Source organism: Myxocyprinus asiaticus, chromosome 22 (assembly GCF_019703515.2).
Source record: "Myxocyprinus asiaticus isolate MX2 ecotype Aquarium Trade chromosome 22, UBuf_Myxa_2, whole genome shotgun sequence".
Lineage (NCBI taxonomy): Eukaryota > Metazoa > Chordata > Actinopteri > Cypriniformes > Catostomidae > Myxocyprinus > Myxocyprinus asiaticus.
Genome location: NC_059365.1, coordinates 38,572,196 through 38,590,424, shown reverse-complemented (window position 1 = coordinate 38,590,424; position 18,229 = coordinate 38,572,196). Strand labels below are relative to the sequence as shown.

The 18,229-nt window shown below is 39.8% G+C and overlaps 1 protein-coding gene across 2 annotated transcripts in view; it reads left to right on the top strand.

The window, feature by feature from the left end:
* Positions 1 to 18,229, top strand: part of LOC127412711 (storkhead-box protein 2-like) — a 137,160-nt gene that overhangs the window by 107,379 nt on the left and 11,552 nt on the right. For both annotated transcript variants that reach the window (XM_051649300.1, XM_051649301.1), the window contains exons 2-3: positions 11,342 to 11,494; positions 15,585 to 17,838. In XM_051649300.1, coding sequence (XP_051505260.1) covers positions 11,342 to 11,494; positions 15,585 to 17,838 — 2,407 coding nt within the window. The remainder of the gene's footprint in view (positions 1 to 11,341; positions 11,495 to 15,584; positions 17,839 to 18,229) is intronic.

Below are 18,229 nucleotides of genomic sequence, written 5' to 3'. Positions count from 1 at the left end.
TATACTGTATATTATTTCATAAAAATATGGTATGGAAAAAAATTGCTGATAACTCTACACTAACTTTGAGCTTTTCTAATTATTTTTCTTCATGACTTTTATTAATTCTGACTTTTGGACAACAAACTTCCAAGTGTCTACTTTCAAAATAGACCACAATTATTCCTGTAGTACCAATGGAGTTTTGAACTACAAACATTGGGCCTCATTCATGAAACACAAGCAGAATTGTGTGTGTGTGTGTGTGTGTGTGTGTGTAAATTGTTCGTAAAGCTGTTCTGACGTAAATTCTCGGATTCATGAAAATTTTTGTATTTTCAATACGTTAGTCGGTACGAACAAAATTTACACCTGCTCCTGACTACGTGTAAATTGTTCGTAAGACATCCAAACATGTTGTGTTCTTTCAGGTAAACTGCCATGATTACATTTTGATAGAAGTGACAATAAATAAGCAATGAAAAAATTAACTAATTATTAAATGAGTGAAATTAACCTTAAAAAAAATAACATAAATTAGTTAAAAAAACAACAACTTTGTTTTCTTTTAAACCATACCCAGAGTGCTATGATATAAATATATACACATATATATATATATATATATACATACATATACTGTATATACACATGCATATACATAGAAAACACAGAAAAATAAGCACAACACTAGTAAAGTTAAATAAAAGGAAAATCAGAATATTAAATCAAACTACCATAAACCTGAAGTGGTGTAACCCAAACATCAAACTGTCTCGGTCTCTTTGGCCAACAGCCAGCATACGGCTCTGCTCTCTAATTGGATAAAAAAAAGCAGGAATCGCCTTCACCCACAATGCAGTGCTTCCCACACGTGTTCATGTCTTTTGTGAATAAGTCTGTCATAGGGTTACACTGTTCTTTCACATCCCAACAACTGCTTTGAGCCTCATTCCCTTTAAATATTAATTAACAGAACGGCATAGTGGGAGAAACTGGGAGAAACTGAAGCTGGAGAGAGTGACAGAGAGACATAATATGGCTCGTGGAACAGGCACAAGGTACAACAGGGATGCGTTGCCATAACAACCATATGGACCGCCCACTAGATTGTGTCAGTGGGCATTCCTGGGAGTGAGCAAGTGTTGTAAGAAAAAAAACACAGTGCAAGCACAGCCTCAATGTGATTGGTCACACCTCCCCTCTCTTTGTGTGGACCAGAGCATGCTGGGTAAAGACCCTGGAGTGAATGCTCATTTGTCTGTGAAAGCCTCTCAGAAAGATCCTAAAGACTTGCTAGGATTTTAGGAGCTGGAGCCTCACAGAATTAACCAAGGTAGAGCACTATCTCATTCTCTCTTTCATTGCAGCCGTCTGTGTTTCTGCTGCATGTTCGTTTTGCAAGCTGTAATTAGGCTGCATGCCGTCGTGTTGTCAGAATGAATCACAAAAGAGGGGGTGGGGTTGATCGGGTGCTGTTTGGACAAAGAGCCCAAGCTGTGGGGGATTGTTTACTACGGCAGCGTCAAGCGTGAGCGCGTCTTTTGCGTACTTCTCCTCCATTATCGTCTCTCTGGCAGCTCCGTTCAATGGCGTACGCCTCCGGAGCAAAAAGCATTCATGTCTGCAGATTCAAGGATGGCTGTCTGCGAGCACAGCTGCATCTTTTATCTCTCGTTTGGTCGGCCACTATCTGTGTCACGTCATTGTTGATTTTGGCATGGTTGTATTTCGCAAAACCTCTCTTTTAGCAGTGCATGCATGCATCACATTCAGTCTGTGATGCAGCTGTTGCAGGAGAGATCAGACAAACTGGCTGTGTTTTCAACCTCAGATCCCGGCACTTGTGTCTTTCCCCCCATCAGCCATCAGACGAGCCCCCTGCTCTGGGCCTACTGTTTAGAATGGGGAGGGGGGTGGACTAATGCAGCAGGACAGTCTGAAAATGTCTGCCACGCTCTACCACCCTCACTGCTGGGGTTAAAGCTGACAGCACTGTCACATGTTTTCCATTTAGCTTCTGATAATGCTGCTCTTTGATGGTGGTTCTGTGCATGTGAGGTCACTTTCTGGTTTCCCAGCTATCTGTGAAAGTTTCCACGGTTCAGTTGTCATGTGTTTTCTCCCAGTGCATTTGAAAGTTTAATGCAATTATTTCTGTTTCGAGCTGTTCAAAGTGATGAAAAGCCCCAATGACTTTCAGAGTTCTGATGATTTCTGTGACACCACTGTGGCGGTATCATGATCAGGGTTGGGAGGGTTACTTTTGAAATGTATTCCACTACAGATTACAGAATACATGCTGTAAAATGTAATTTGTAACGTATTCCGTTAGATTACTCAAGGTCAGTAACGTAATCTAAATACTTTGGATTACTTCTTCAGTACTGGCAAATTTTTCACTTGTTTTGACTATAAACAAGTAAATAAAGAAAATTCACTTACATTTATCTTGCTTTAAGGATTTTTTTTATATTTTTACAGAAAAACAATATTTAAATTCTCATTAAGAATAAGATGTTTGCAGTACATCTTAGCTCTAATATCAAAGGTCTTACTAGAGAAAAAAAAGTTATGCTCCAACATGCACTTTCATCATAGATATATTGTTTGTAGCATTCTATACGATGTTAATGGCTACATTGGTTTGCATTTCTTGTAAAAAAATACCCTAACCTCATAAAAAACATTGGCAAGGCGTGTAATCATGTATTTATTGGATTTATGTTTCATCTGTCAAAGCTTTTCTAACTGTTTTCTTGTTAAGCTGTTGAAACGTGATGTAGCTCCTCTATTAATCTCCCAATGGAAAATTCCTCAATGACGTCATATCCACCTTTTCACTCACAACAATGTGAACTTGTATGAATGAAACACATCATAAGAAAGTGTTTCACTGCTGTTCAAAAGCTCCTCAGATCGCATCGTTTATATGGATACATGTTTTCCAACTGAATAGTCTAAACATTAAATGAAACAAATGACAATAAAATGCAAAGTAATCTCTTCAGTAATCAAAATACTTTTTGTATGTAACTGTATTCTAATTACCAATGATTTAAATTGTAACTGTAGTGGAATACAGTTACTTATATTTTGTATTTTCAATACGTAATCCCGTTACACGTATTCCGTTACTCCCCAACCCTGATTATGATACAGTGATGGGATCAGATGGTAATACCATAGTACTTTGATATATATACCATGGTCCTGAATGATTACCATTTTCAAATACCATAGTATTTACATGGTACTCCAAGCAGTGTTCCCAAGGTCATGGAAAACATGGAAATATCAGGGCATTTTTAACATTGTGATTTCCAAGCCCAGAAAAGTCATTGAAATTGATTACAATTTAAAAATCATGGACAAGTCATGGAAATTTAAAGTCAGAATGCACATTTTTCTTGTTTTCCTCTGCCTCTAAAATCTCATCAGCTAGATTTTCTTGCTTGCACACCATAGTGATTTCTGATTTGTGGGCGAATCATTCTTTTGAGTCAATGAGTAGGCCACAACGATTCACAAATCATTCTGATGATTCATTAGCAAACTGGTCTGATTAAAAACAATCAACAATCCCAAATGGCTGGAAAGTTAATGGAAATGTCCTTGGTCAAAAAAGATAGGAACCCTGTTCAAGGTACATCAAAGAATACCATGTTATTACCACGGTATCATGTGCATAAAATAATCAAATTACTACGGCACATGCAAAAATCATTGTTATACGTGTAAGTCTGCCTTACAAAATTATCTCACTAACTACAATTATTGATACTACTGTCAAAGCATCATAATGTTGTGATTATTTATTTTTGTTGACAGTAGTGGCTTATCACAGTTCTGTTGTAGTAACAATAACTGTAGTAACTGCAAAAGTTATAAAGAAATTATAGACGTTGCTTGGCTGTTTGGTTGTTTTGGGTATGGGCGCCTGCAGGATTTGATCTGAGGGTACACAGAGAAATCTTACTAAAGTATAGCTAGCCTTATTTGTAGGGAGGTCTGTGGGCATGCTTTTTTTTTTTTTTTTTTTTTTTTAAAACCACACCAAAGCGTTCAATTCTGGTGACTTTGTGAGAAGCATTAATTTTCTCTTTTTTTTAACTTGACATGGCTTCTAAACATGCAGCGCTTCTTTGAGAGATGCTAAAAACAGTAAAAGTTAGCAAATGTTTATGGAAAACTATTGAAAAACAGCACGAGCTGATGCAAAAACACGTTCCATGTTAACAGCCCCTCATTCTCATGACACAGCGCTTGCTCTCAAAAATGCAGCATTTTGTTTCAGTTGATTGTACACACTTGATTTCTGAAATAATCTCAGAGAAAAAGTTTCTCAGGTCAGTTGGAACGCTCATGGTACGCACAGTGCATACGGCCTTACAGCTGCAGGCGCCACTGATTTTGGGTGGTTGTTATGTAGTTGGATTACTGTGGTGGTATCATCGTGGTAATACCGTAGTATTTGATATATACCATGGTACTGAATCATTGCCATATTCATATGCTATTGTATTTACATGATACTCCAAGGCGCATCAAAGAATACCATGTCTAAAAACATTGTAATACTGTAGTACTTTTTTGTGCTTACTACAATTACTAATACTACGGTAATATAATAATATGTTTTGATTAATTTCTATTTCGATCACAGTTTAATTGCAGTAACAAAACAGTAGCAACTGCAACATTGTGGCAGAAACTATGGACATTGCTTGGTTGTTGTTAGGTTGTTTTGGGTGGTTTCTAGGTGGTTGCTTTTCGCAAGATCAGGTTCAGGCCCCTCCTTTAATTTAAGTCTACTGGATTTTTTCACATGTTTTGTGTGACAATTGTAAGTCCAATCACTTAGAAAATGAATAGCACACCTCTGTTAGTGTTCAGTTAGTGCTACCAGGGTGAATGATTTTCTGTATAGCTGCTTTGTAACAATATGTATTGTGATACAGTGCTATACACATAAATAATTAAAAAATAATATTTTTTAAGGGCTATAAACTGATATTTGTTACAAGTTGGCAAAAAAAAAGTGGCAACCTGCAATTGTTACCTAAATGATCTATTTATACTTGATCTAACCCATGAAATGACTTTTGTTTATGCAACCTAGCCTAATTTGTCAGGTTGATTTAGATTAAATAAAATGTTTGACTTGAATGAAACCAGCTGATTTGGATGTTACCACATGAAGCACATTTTTTAGGTTACCAGACAGAACATTTTTTAAGGTCTATTTCACATTGTGTATTTAAATAAGCTATCCGTTTGCAGTTCTGACCATATAACAGAACATGGACCCTGTTTACACCTGGTATTCAGATGCCAGGGTGATCGGGTGATCTGATCATGTGTGGTCAGGCGAGACACATCACTGTTTACACCTGGTCACGTAAATGCGTCTCCTGTGATCACTTGTGTTCAGATTTTGAGGGAAGGTTCTCTTTCATAACGACATTAATCAATCACCATGTCAGTGTGTTACTGCATGATAATAAACTGCAAAAAGTCATAAAAGAAAACGAAGTAAAACCGGCGCACTGTATCTCCCAAATTCAATCTAAGCACAAACGACAATCTAACCAACATTTCGAGCAGAATTATTTGTTGTTTTAGTGGAGTACCTGAGCTTTAGAAATGTGTCCTTGTCATCTATGTACCTGTATATTGATATCAGGCACTTTTAAGACATTCTGGGAAGTTCTTGTGCTTGTGTATGGATTCGCTTTTTCAAATTTACAGATTAGATGGTTTTTACCATTTAAAGCTGCTCATTACTGGCAAAGTTTAAACTCTTGTTTTAGCACAGTGGTTGATTGACAGGGTGGCGGTTCGCTGTTCTCAGGGATGCATTCTGGACAGATTTGCATTTACACCTCTCTATGCAATGTGGTCACATGCGTTTTTGATTACCTCCATATGTGTTTTTTGTGATTTGATCACAAAACGTTTTGCACCCCATTTACAGCTGTATTAATGCTGACCACATTTTATCGGATCACACGAAACATGTCTTAATACCAGGTGTAAACTGTCAGTGTCAGTCTAAACACACAATGACAGTTTGTTGCAGGTGTTTGAGTTTCGGTGCTAATTTTAACCTGTTGATGCTCATTGACCCCACCCATGGGTTTGACTTTACTTTGCTTAAATGAGTTCACATTTACTATATAGTGTGCTGTTCAAAATGTTTCATAATGTTGACAAATTATACATCTTTATAATTTGTCAACATTATTAACTCTTTTTTGACTAGACTATATAGTAAATGTGAACTAATTTAAGCAAAGTGACATCAGTTCGGGGGGGATGCACATCAACAGGTTAATGCATTGAGCTGCTGGTATCCTGCTGTTGAAGCTATCAACACCATCACAAACAAGCATGGACCATCAGAGAGATCAAAGGCTTGCAGACTCACTCAGGAAGTAGAGCACAGAACCTCCCATTTGTCCTCTATCACTACAGCTATTGTGTAAGGATTTTTTTTTTTTTTTTTTTTTTCTGGAACAAGGCCTAGTTTGATCTGTATATGCCATTTAAGCCAAAGTATACTTAAACAGTGAGAAAAAAAATAGGGTCTTAGGGCAAATATCAATAAAACTAATATCATATATCATCTGCAAATATGCGCATATCTCATTTAAACAGATGTAATAAACCAACCTCACACAACTTCAGCAGATCCAGCATCCTGTGGAACGCTCATTTATTTACCTCTAAAGCATGTATTCTATCAGCCTCTCCTCAACAGTTCCCTGTAACTTTTCTAATGATAAAAGGCAAATATCAATAAAATATCTATTATATACCATCTGCAAATATGCAGATATCTCGTTTAAATAGATGTAATTCACGAATCTCAGTAAAATCCAGTGTTTTCTTCCTTTCGAGCGCTCATCTAATATCTTCCTCTGAAGTGCGTATTCCATCAGCCAGAATCAAAAACTTTAGAATCAGGATCAAAAGTTCCTCTGATTCACAAATCATGACAGTCAGTCTGTGACAATCCAAGTAGGCGATCCAGGCCATTTAAACTGTCAGGAGATTGCTGCTTGCGCTGGATGCGATTGCTAATGTGGACATGCCATCCATGGTTGCTGGACTACTGTGTTTACTGTTATTTCCTTTTTCCTAATATATTAACAATTTTTGCATGTGCAAATAAATTACTACAATTTGATGACTAAACAGAAATCAGAAGAAACTGCAATCTACCATGTAAAATACAATATTGTTTTTTTAGATTATTTTTTACAAGTTAAAGTTTTGTGTGAAATTGAGTAAATAGTGCGAAATAAGAGTTTATTATTATTTTTTAGCAATTTTATGTTTATGTTATTTACTATATTACATTGTGTGATATATCAGGATTGTATCGGCATATTAGCCACCCTGCTCTCTGGATATCGGCATAGGCCATTAAAAAACCCATATCGGTCGATCACTAGTAGTAACAGCTAAATCAACTGGTTTGATTCAAGTAAAAAATATCGCCATCACTGAATCAACCTGATTATATAAGTTTACACCAACAAAACTCATTGTAAGAGATAGGTCAAATAGAAACAGCACCTTAAAAGCCTTTTCACAACAAACACTTCAGTCACTCCTTGCACATCCATGTCCCACATGACATGAGAAGCACATTTGGTGCTTATAAAACGAGATGAATATCATAAGGTTTCTGCATTGCCTGACGGAAATGCGTACAGATGTGGCTGGCATGAGAATGTCAGATGAAAGGTTATCTTAAAAAAATAGACAGATGTTTATGCATTGAATCGAAGACATCGCATCGTTAGTGATTAGATTGATGGATCGTTACACCCCTAGTATTAGCATGTTCTTGGTAAATTTTATTAGTTAAATACCTGCACTCTCTGGATGCTCTGAAACGATAAGTTCAATATTTAATGAAAAGAAATGATAAAACATTCAATATCTCTTCATAAATTTTGACAGTTTTTTAAATATTTCTTGTTGCTTTGTACTCAAAAGGCATCATTAGTGAGGCAAAAATGTGTGTGGAAAAATGCTTTGGTGTTAAAGGTGCTGTAAGCAATTCTCCCATTCTGGAATTTCCACGAGCTGAGCTGTTGAATTTATCAAAGATACCGTAGAGACCGACACTGAGCAGAAAACCGTTATCCCACAGTTGTCAAACACAACAGTAGCAAAACAGCACCCTCATCTGACAACTAGTATGAAAAACATGGCATAAAAATGGCATTAAGCTTCAATAATTCACTGCAACTACAATACTATGAGAACGTGCAAAATGATTGACAGGCAGAATGTGTCAGAGAGCGTGGCCCATGGACACATTTTTGTTTGCTGTCACAGAGACCAGTGAAATATCTCAGGACACTTATTTCATTAATATCTTTCAGGGAGTACGAACATTTTTTTGTGTACTTTTCCATGAAAAAAATCACTTACAGCACCTTTAGGGGACGATTTTAGGGACATGTATGGAAATTGCCAATGATCATTGTATCCCAATTGGATACATTTGAAAACGGCATCTTCACGTTGTAGTGTGGACAGGGGAAATGGAGATCTGAAAATGATTATGTATTTGTTGTCATATGAGGCGGTCATGTGATCCATTCAACCCAAAACATTCAAGATGGCGGCCTCAAAATTCATACACATTAAATCATTTTATGTGATGGCAACATCACGCGGGTCACAATAAGATGGTTTTCGGGCCAGATGTGGCCCGCGGGCCACCTGTTTAGTACCATGGGTCTAATCAAATTAATTTTTAGAACTTTAATCAAATGAAAACAGAAAAATTACTTTTTAACATACCATTGCATTTCAAGTTTAAGGGGTGCTCTGCCCTCTGTAATCTGCTACATACAGAGCGCATGTGATGCTAATGATCAGAGACTATTTAGCCTTGAAAGGGACCAATGTGAATGAGCAGCCAGCTTCACACAATTATTTTGAAGTGCACAGCACATGCAGACTGTATATTTATTTAATCACAGCCTTTTGTGGTTTAATCATCACACTAGGAAATATCATGATTTTAATTTTACTATTTTTGCAATCATACATTAATTTTAATCACAGGGCCCTTACTGAGTTTACTTGTTATTAAGGTCTTCAAACAAAACTCAGAATATCTTTCAAAGTTGTAATACCACAAACCTGACAAACATAAACCGATTCAGTGATTAGTTTTTCCAAAAGTTCCCACAGTTTCAATCTGGTTCCATGTGAAAACCACTTTGTTCAGGCAGACTGTAAAAACTTGTGTACCCCAACTCTGAGAAGTTCGGAAAAGCCAGCCAGTAATTTTGGAACTGGTGATTACAGCCAGCTCTGTACCATATGCATCAGACAGTGAGTGAGCGAACTGTAGGTGGCCTGTGGGCATACAGTCTGCTTATTTGCTTATAATCATGTACGGATTACATGATTATAATCATTGTAACAGGTAAAGGTCGGGCAGGGAGGAGGCGGGAACCGGCTGAACAATCAACATAAACTTTTAATGCATAAATTACCTTAAACAATGAATTTAAACAAACATAAACAGACACACAAGCAACACGGCAGCGTGCATCTCTCTCTTGATCCGGCATCTCCGGCCGCCCCTTATCTCGCTCTCCTGCTGATCAGCTGATTCAGGACCGGCCGTGCTCCAGCACGGCCCGGCCACGCCCTCATCCTCATCACACTCCTCCCCCGCCCGATTCAGGCCGGGATGCCACCGGTCTGACTAACCCCCCCCCACATCTCTCGGGGGGAGACGCTGCCCTTCCCGCCGTTCTGTCAGCTGCTGGTCCACCCCGCCTCCTGTGAACCTGGGGGGAGAGACGAGGGAAAGGGTGAGCGGAGACACACAGAGAGAGAGAGAGAGAGGAGAGCGAGAGAGAAGAACTTGTTCGCTCTCCCGCTGATCAGCTGATTCAGTGCCGGCCGTGCTCCATCATGGTTTTCTCGTTTGACCCCTTACAACAGGCTATTCTTTATTGTGGATACTGTATGTCTGTAAAGGGACACACACCGCTCACTACAATTGTTTGGTGTCCTGTTGACCTCATGTCCCTTGTAAACCTGGGTTATGTAAACTGGTTTGACAACTTCCAGGACAGTTGCACCATGGGCTAATGACACCAAGCAAAACTGCATATGGGACACCCATGTAGCCTATATTGTATCTATACTGTGTGTGTGATAGTGCAACCTGCTCTCCTCTCATGGTCATCATCAGTTTCCTGCATCTTCATCCCCTCATTCATACAGACTGTTTTTGAACAGCTACTGTAAGCTGTTGTAAGAACAGGACAGTTAGCAAATACGGTAATCAATCCCAAACACTGACTGCCATGGACCTGTGCAATACTCACATGTGCTTTTTGTTCTAATCAGCTTACTGATGTTCTTTTACTGGCCAGGAAGGTGTGTAACTGTGTTTTTGTCCTCGCTTTGCCTGCCTGATAAGCCTGATTTGGATCCTAAGATCCAGAGATCCATGCTGAGCTGCTTACCCAGGTGCCAGAGCCTGCTGGCAGGGAGCTCTGCCTCCTCTGGTTGCTTCTTCCAGAGTATTTGCCTGACACTTGAGCACCAGATGTTCAGTGCTATTTTTGGGTGAGATCTTGTACAGTTGTACAGAATTTGGGTCAGTTATGTTAAGTCGGTAGTTAAGGATGATCAAGTTGTGTCAAGGGTGGAGATTTGATTTCAGGAGGTGAAAGGTCGAATTTGTCATTTATTGTGCAGCACTTTTGATGTGTTTGGACCTTTAGCCAAAAACTAAGATTTAAAAACATTGGCTATGTAACTTCGGAATGGAATACTAGTTTACAACTTATTGAAAACTGCACAGTATATACTGTAGACAGCCTACTATTTTGAAAAAATAAATGTATGTGTAACAGCATAAAATGCAATGTTCCATATAGTAGTATGCAACATTTTGTCACAGGAGTGCATCATGTTGTATGTCTAATTCAGTTAGTGCCGTTCAGTAAGTTCTATTTCTAGAAAGTACCATAGTATTCTTTTAAAATACCATTAAATACCATGGATACATGAATATGTTAATCATACAATATATATGGTATGTATAAATGTAAATGGTACTACTTCTGATATCATCACTGTACCATGGGATGGCCACAGTACTTTTTCGTAAGGGTTGTGTTCCAGCTTTAGGACAAAGTCTAAATTTAACGCCAGCAAATGTGACCTTCCACATTAAAAGCTATAAATTTCTTCCTCGTCCACTACAGAAAGTCATGCCACCTGTTCCTCACTCCGGAAACCCACCACAATAACCTTTTTCCCACACTGAGTTAACTTTTGACCTCTGATCTTTGTGCCCCTACAGGTGATGTGTCTCCCATCAGCATGTCTCCCATCAGCCAATCCCAGTTCATCCCGCTGGGAGAAATCTTGTGCCTGGCCATCTCTGCCATGAACTCCGCCCGGAAGACTGTCACGCAAGAGACACTCATCGAACACCTAGCAACATGCTTCCCAGGTAACGTTCCCTATCAATGATAACTCAAAACATCAGTGAGTCTGACTGAAAATCTTTAAAATGCCATTTAATTACATTTCCTTTATTAGTTTATGGGAAACATTGTTTATGCAGGTGATAGTTCGGACTATAAAATGTAATTGGGTGAGACAAATTTGAAGCAGTTGGAAAATAACCATACGTACACCTGTGAAACCACATCAGTTGAATTATTTATTGTGTCATTGTTTGGCTTTAAGTTGTGTCTCACAAACACCCTTTAATAAACAAGTTTTTCCTCATCTTGACTTGTTTTTGGGACACAGCTCACTCTATGCATTATGTCATGGCCCTTTGTCATTTTTACATGAAAATAACCTAAAGTCCTGCCCAATGATACCCATGCAAAAATATCTATTGCAAAAACAGGTTCCATGGAAATTCAGATATTCAGATTCTCTTTTTATCTTTTGCTGAACCACTCAACATCTAATGATTACTGATTACAGTGAAAGCCTGTTTGTTTGGAGATTGTAGCCAGACATAAAAAAACACACATTATTTCTAACATCAAAAAGTAAAGTATAGTGATTTCTGAACAGCATGTTTTCACCACCCCACCAAAACTGATTAATTGTCAGTGTAGTCATTTAATAGTTTTTGGTAGTCTAAAAAGAAAAAACAAATTTTTTGGCAAATTGTTTTTCATGTTTTCGAAAACTTTTTTGCAGAAGTGTTTCAATGTGCTTCATAGACGATAAATTATCAGTGGTTAGTAAAGGGAGGTTCTAGCATTACACTGAATGTGGGTCTGCTGTTAGACACCAGTGAATGCTGGTACCCAATTATTAATTATACAAATCCTTCTCTAGTGGAAACTTTGTCTGAGCTGATGTGTCTTTAGATTCCTTTATGGATTTTTTTTGTGGGTATGAGTATGTTTGCTTGGCCAGGTCAGTACATATAGGCTACACTAAAGCAATAAGCTGTGTGCTACAGTGATTTTTCCATCTATAAGGGGTGTTTGCATGAAGCCGAGTGGGTAAAACCCTCTTATCCGTGGTACAATCCATGTGGGTTTTTTTTTAAAACAGTTGTAAAAGAATTATAATAATTTTTATTTATTATTTCATTGAATGGCCTGTGGACTGTTTATAGTTGCCATCAGGCGCATCGCTAGGTCAAAATATTTGGGACTCAAGCTCCGAATGGTTTTGGTCCAGCCCTAAATGGTTTTGTTTGGAATTGCAGGTGTTTGAGTGGAACTGATGCAGAAGTTAAGTGTTCATTATTGCTGCGGTTTCCCTGCAAAGTTAATGATATTCATCAGCCATTTGTCGCTTTATACGTGGTAAATATGCTTCCTCATCTGAAACACACACGATTCAAGCCTGATTTTCACGTGGGTATTGCGCGAGCCATCACAAAATCACTCACGTGAAACTGCAGTTATACTTTCGCCTGGCACTGCTGCGCATCTTTTGCACTGCTCTCAAAAGCCAAAGGCATTTATACTTGATACACGATAGTTGAATTCTTCTCAAGACGAAAACCAGGCTTGATGCTCTTACTCGTCTGGGCTTCCCTCGATAGCTCGGTGCTTACCACAAAACTATTGCGCCCATTTGAATTGTACTCAGAATTGTCTAGTTTAAAATGCTATTGAGGAAATCAAACATCTCAAATAGCTAAACAGCACTGATGGGTAAAGACTAAAGGGTAACCTAACCACAGTAATAAGGAGCCATCCATGGTCTTACCTATTCTTATGGCATTGCACTGTAAATATAAGGGAAAGTAAAAGGGCTTTAAAGTCTGGACCTCAAAAATGAATGAATGAATGAATGAATGTTACATTTATATAGCGCTTTTCTGACACTACACTCAAAGCGCTTTACACAGTGAACAGGGGACTCTCCTCAACCACCACCAGTGTGCAACATCCACCTGGATGATGCAACAGCAGCCATAGTGCGCCAGTACGCTCACCACACACCAGCTATTGGTGGAGAGGAGAGGGTAGAGTTATTGAGCCAAATAATGGATGGGGATTATTAGGAAGGGCCAGTGGGGTTACACCCCTACTCTTTACGAGAAATGCCCTGGGATTTTTAATGACCACAGAGAGTCAGGACCTCGGTTTAACGTCTCATCCGTAGGATGGTGCCTTTTTTACAGTATAGTGTCCCCGTCACTATAATGGGGCATTAGGACCCACAAAGACCACAGGTTGAGCACCCCCTGCTGGTCTCTCTAACACCTCTTCCAGCACCAACCTTAGTTTTCCCCAAGAGGTCAACCATCCAGGTACTGACCAAGCTCAACCCTGCTTAGCTTCAGTAGGCAAATGGTCTTGAGCTACAGGGTGATGTAAAGCTTCAGTGTAAAGTAACCTACTCATGGGTACAGTCAGAAAATTATTCAAATCTCATAACTAATCTCATAGAAATAAGGCGTTATTTAAATTAAGTTTGATTTCATATATGTAGCACCTTAAAGTAAAAGAAATCTGTGAAAAATGTTATAATTTGAAATAGAGATGCATTGTTTCCCATATTTACATTCAAGCTACACAAGAAAATGTAGAAATGTTGGTGCTGTTCTTTTAAAAATGTATCATGGGGGAGCATGCCTCTGGATCCCCCATACAAAACAAGGGAACACTACTGTATTTTACTTCATTGGTGATTTATGAAAGTCTAGAAGGCCAGAAATGTGGAAAACAAAATGTACATAGTTTTTATTTATATGCATTCATAGCTTATAGTTGGATACAAGCCCCTGATGTTTTCAAATCCTAGAGACACCCCTGGTTGCCATGCAATAAAGCAACTTGGTATATTATGTTTATGTATGCAACTTGGTGTTTATCTGCTGTGTTGTACAATGGCTTCAAACATGGTTTATCCAATCAGAATTCAGAATTTGAACTTATCTTCAATATATGTAAAAAAAGAACCCATTTTATATGTCCATCCTTGACATGGAGTGCCTTCTAAAAGTTTACATCATGCACATGTGCACAGTAGTCAATAGTAATGCATCGGCAAACAACTTAACAGGATCTTCCAAGTTTGCAAAAGTTGGATCTCAACTTCTCAGCTCAGTCTTTCACAGAACCACTGAGAAATATTCTTGGACTTTGCAACAGAAGTGAATTTCTGTGATAAATGAAAGGCTGTTGTTCTCGATTGTATTAGACAGTCGCTTAAGTGTGTGCATTTTTGTGTATGTGTGTGTGTGTGTGTGAGGTAGGGAGAGAGTGTTTGTAAGTATGAATTAGGATTGCACCTCATTGACAGGGATACTAAGCAACCAACCATGATGTAAGTACAGGCAACTCTTCTCCACCTTGCCTACATACCATAGAGACATCCACTGGACTACACATGTACTGCAATTGATGAAGCTGAGTGGATATAACAATTGAACAGCTTGTTGAACACATGTGGATGCTTCTTTACTGTTAGCAAAATGTCCAGAAGTGAAAAAAAAATCCTATGAACTATTTCCTGTTAAACTGATGTCACAAATTTGATCACTTCTGCTGATACAAATATCTATCTAAGTGTATTCAAACTGGAGAGTTTTATAGCACAGACAGAGACATATATTGTAGAATCTCCCTCTGAAATGTGGACGTTTGAACGGGTTGTTAGCCTGATGCGTTTTTTTGTTTTGTTTTTTGCTGCACATCATGATGTTCTTAAAAGCAGCCTGGTGTGACGCAATCCCCCCGATTGCGTCATACCAGGCTGCTTTTAAGAACATCATGATGTAAATGGGAGTAATGTTGGCAGAGGAGCAAAGCTCTTAAACAAGTCAACCATACAGTGAAGGCAGCCACCACTGAGCCGGGTCTAATTGCTGCATTAAACACACCCATTCATACAGTATTGCACAAGATAAAATGTAAATGTGATGAATGGTTATTGTAAAGAACTCGTTATTACATATAGTGCCTCTTTCATGTGTTATTACTATAACAGAACCATCATATTAAGATTGTCGTTTTAGTGTTATGCGAGTATTGTTGGTGTTAATAAAATCAGCTGTTTTGTTTTTCCACATTGGACCTGATCATCTTCTGTCTCTTGTGTCTCTCTGGTAGGCGTACCCACTCCGAGTATGGAGATTCTGCGGCACACGCTCAATATGCTGGTCCGAGAGCGGAAGATCTACCCCACCCCGGAGGGTTATTTCATCGTCACCCAGCAAACATACTTTATCACACCCTCCCTCATTAGGACTAACAGCAAGTGGTACCACCTGGACGAGAGGATACCGGACCGGATGCAGCAGCAACCGTGTACCTCTCCTAACTCGGGTACCATGACCCCTTCCACCTCCGGTTGCATACGGGAAAGAACTCACCACAAGATCCACAGTGACTCCTATAACAACAGCTATCGAGAGGAAATACCTAGTACACATACCTCAAACTTACAAAGAAGGTCTAAAGAGCATAAAGATTCTTCTCCTGTGTCACCACCCCCTCAACACCCCCCATCAGAGAAGAGTAAAAGTACACTTAGTTTTCCATTTAAAACAGAGACAAACAGTAAAAACAAAGATGGAAGCAGCAGCAGTGGGGAGAAGCAGTCCAAGAAGTTTGGGCTGAAGCTCTTCAGGCTGAGCTTCAAGAAGGACAAGACGAAACACCTCGCCACATTCTCCGCCCAGTTTCCACCTGAGGAGTGGCCATTACGGGACGAGGAGACACCCACCACTGTTCCCAGAGAGGTGGAGATGGAGATTATCCGTCGAATCAATCCAGATCTGACGGTGGAGAACCTGGCTCGCCACACAGCCGTAATGAAGCGCTTGGAGGAGGAGAAGGCGCAGAGGAACAAAGCGAACTCCTCGGCTCAGCAGAGCGCCCGCAGTAAAAGGAGCCGCAGCCATCGAAAGACCCAGCAGGGAAAGGCCTCACGTTCCCATAGCAAAACACGAGCTTCCAGAGGGGATCCGTTTGAGGGATCCAATCTGGACACATCCTATGATAGGGATTTCAAATTCTACAGTTCCTCATTGGTACGTTCTCCGCGTGAAACTATGATGTCCATGGAGCGGAATAGGGGGAAGAATATGGTACACAGCAACCCCAATATTATGGAGTCTCATTTTACCACCGCTCCAGAGTGGGATGTTTCTGGAGAACTAGCAAAGCGGAGGACAGAGATGCCATTTCCAGAACCCTCGAGGGCACAGTCACATTCCAAAGTCCACCGAAGTCATAGTCATACGCAAGAGAGAAAGTCACGAAACGAGAGGTCGGACAAGGCTAAAGAAAGGTCACGCTCCATGGACAACTCCAAGGGGCCACTTGGTGGTCCATACTTAGGTGGCCCAGAGGATTTTGAGTGCATTCCTGATGAAAGAAGTCGGTACTATACCGATGATGGAACTTTGAGGGCATCTGCACAGGCGACCCACTACTCCCGCATCATGCTTTCTGCTGCTAGATTACACTCTGACATTTGTGTGCCTGATGTTGGAAGAGGATCCTCAGAGGATGCTGTGCTTTACAGGATGCTGGAGAAGAGTAAAAGCAGGGAAAGTCTTCCTGCTTACAACGACTTGAAGTCTTGCTCTCCCAAAACGGCTGTGGATGACTATTTTCAGTGCACTGCAGCAAATGAAGCCTCTCTCTCTGCCCCATCTCCTCTTCTAAGGACCAGCCATGATTTTACGGATAGTGTCTGGAAGGGAATCTCCTCAGACCGACAAACCCCTCATCTTACCCCACCTCACCCTATGGAATATAAAGAGGAAACCACAAAGGGACAAAGTAGTATCCCCATAGCGATAACAAGCCAGACTCCCGAGCCTCTCCCCAATAGACGATTGTCGCACCAACACAATCCTGACTCAGGTGACTTGGACACAATGCCAGAGGTTTACAGCCAAGAGACTTTGTTCAAACCTCCAGACTACGTGGAGAACAGCTTCTCAAGACCAGGTACGATAGGTAGGTCTCCTCACACGAAGTCGGCAGAGGTGCTGGAGAATCAGGAGCATTTCGATAAACCTTTACCGCTGACCGTGCCACCATGCTTGGTTCAGGAGCAGGCTTCGTGTGCAGAAACCACCTTTGACTACTACAACGTGTCGGACGATGACTCTGAGGAGACTAGTCATAAGAACAGGGTGGAGGAGAAAGTTCATGAAGAGGGAGGGACAATGCAATGGCTGCTGGACCGGGAGAAGGAGCGGGATCTGCAGCGGAAGTTTGAAAAGAACCTCACCTTCCTAAGCCCCAAGGAGGGTGAGAGCAACAACAGCAAAAAATCGGTCCATTCTACACGTTTGGACAGTATGGACTCCAGCAGTGTAACTGTGGACAGTGGATTTAATTCCCCACGGTAAGGCACTCAGGTCCACTTTAAGGTTTTGTTTTTTTTTTCATTTGTTTTGTTGGCAATAGAGTGTGTCTGAATTTAGGGGTGTGCTATTCTATGAATAGACATACACTATTATACTTTTTATCTCAGAGTTAACTCCCAGGAACATTTAGGGTTTTTTGCCTTTATAGACATGACAGGATTCTGTAGAGCCTTAGCTTAATTCCAGTTCATGCAAACATTCAATTATTATGAATATTTTTTTTTAAGCAGTGGTAACAACTTCTGTGAATGAAATTAAGGCCAGAAACATACTCTATACAAGCAGGCAAACGTAAATGCTTAGCCAATGTATTAAAAGTGTGCAGTCCCATGTACATACTTAACGTACTGTACTTAACTGTACCGGAAA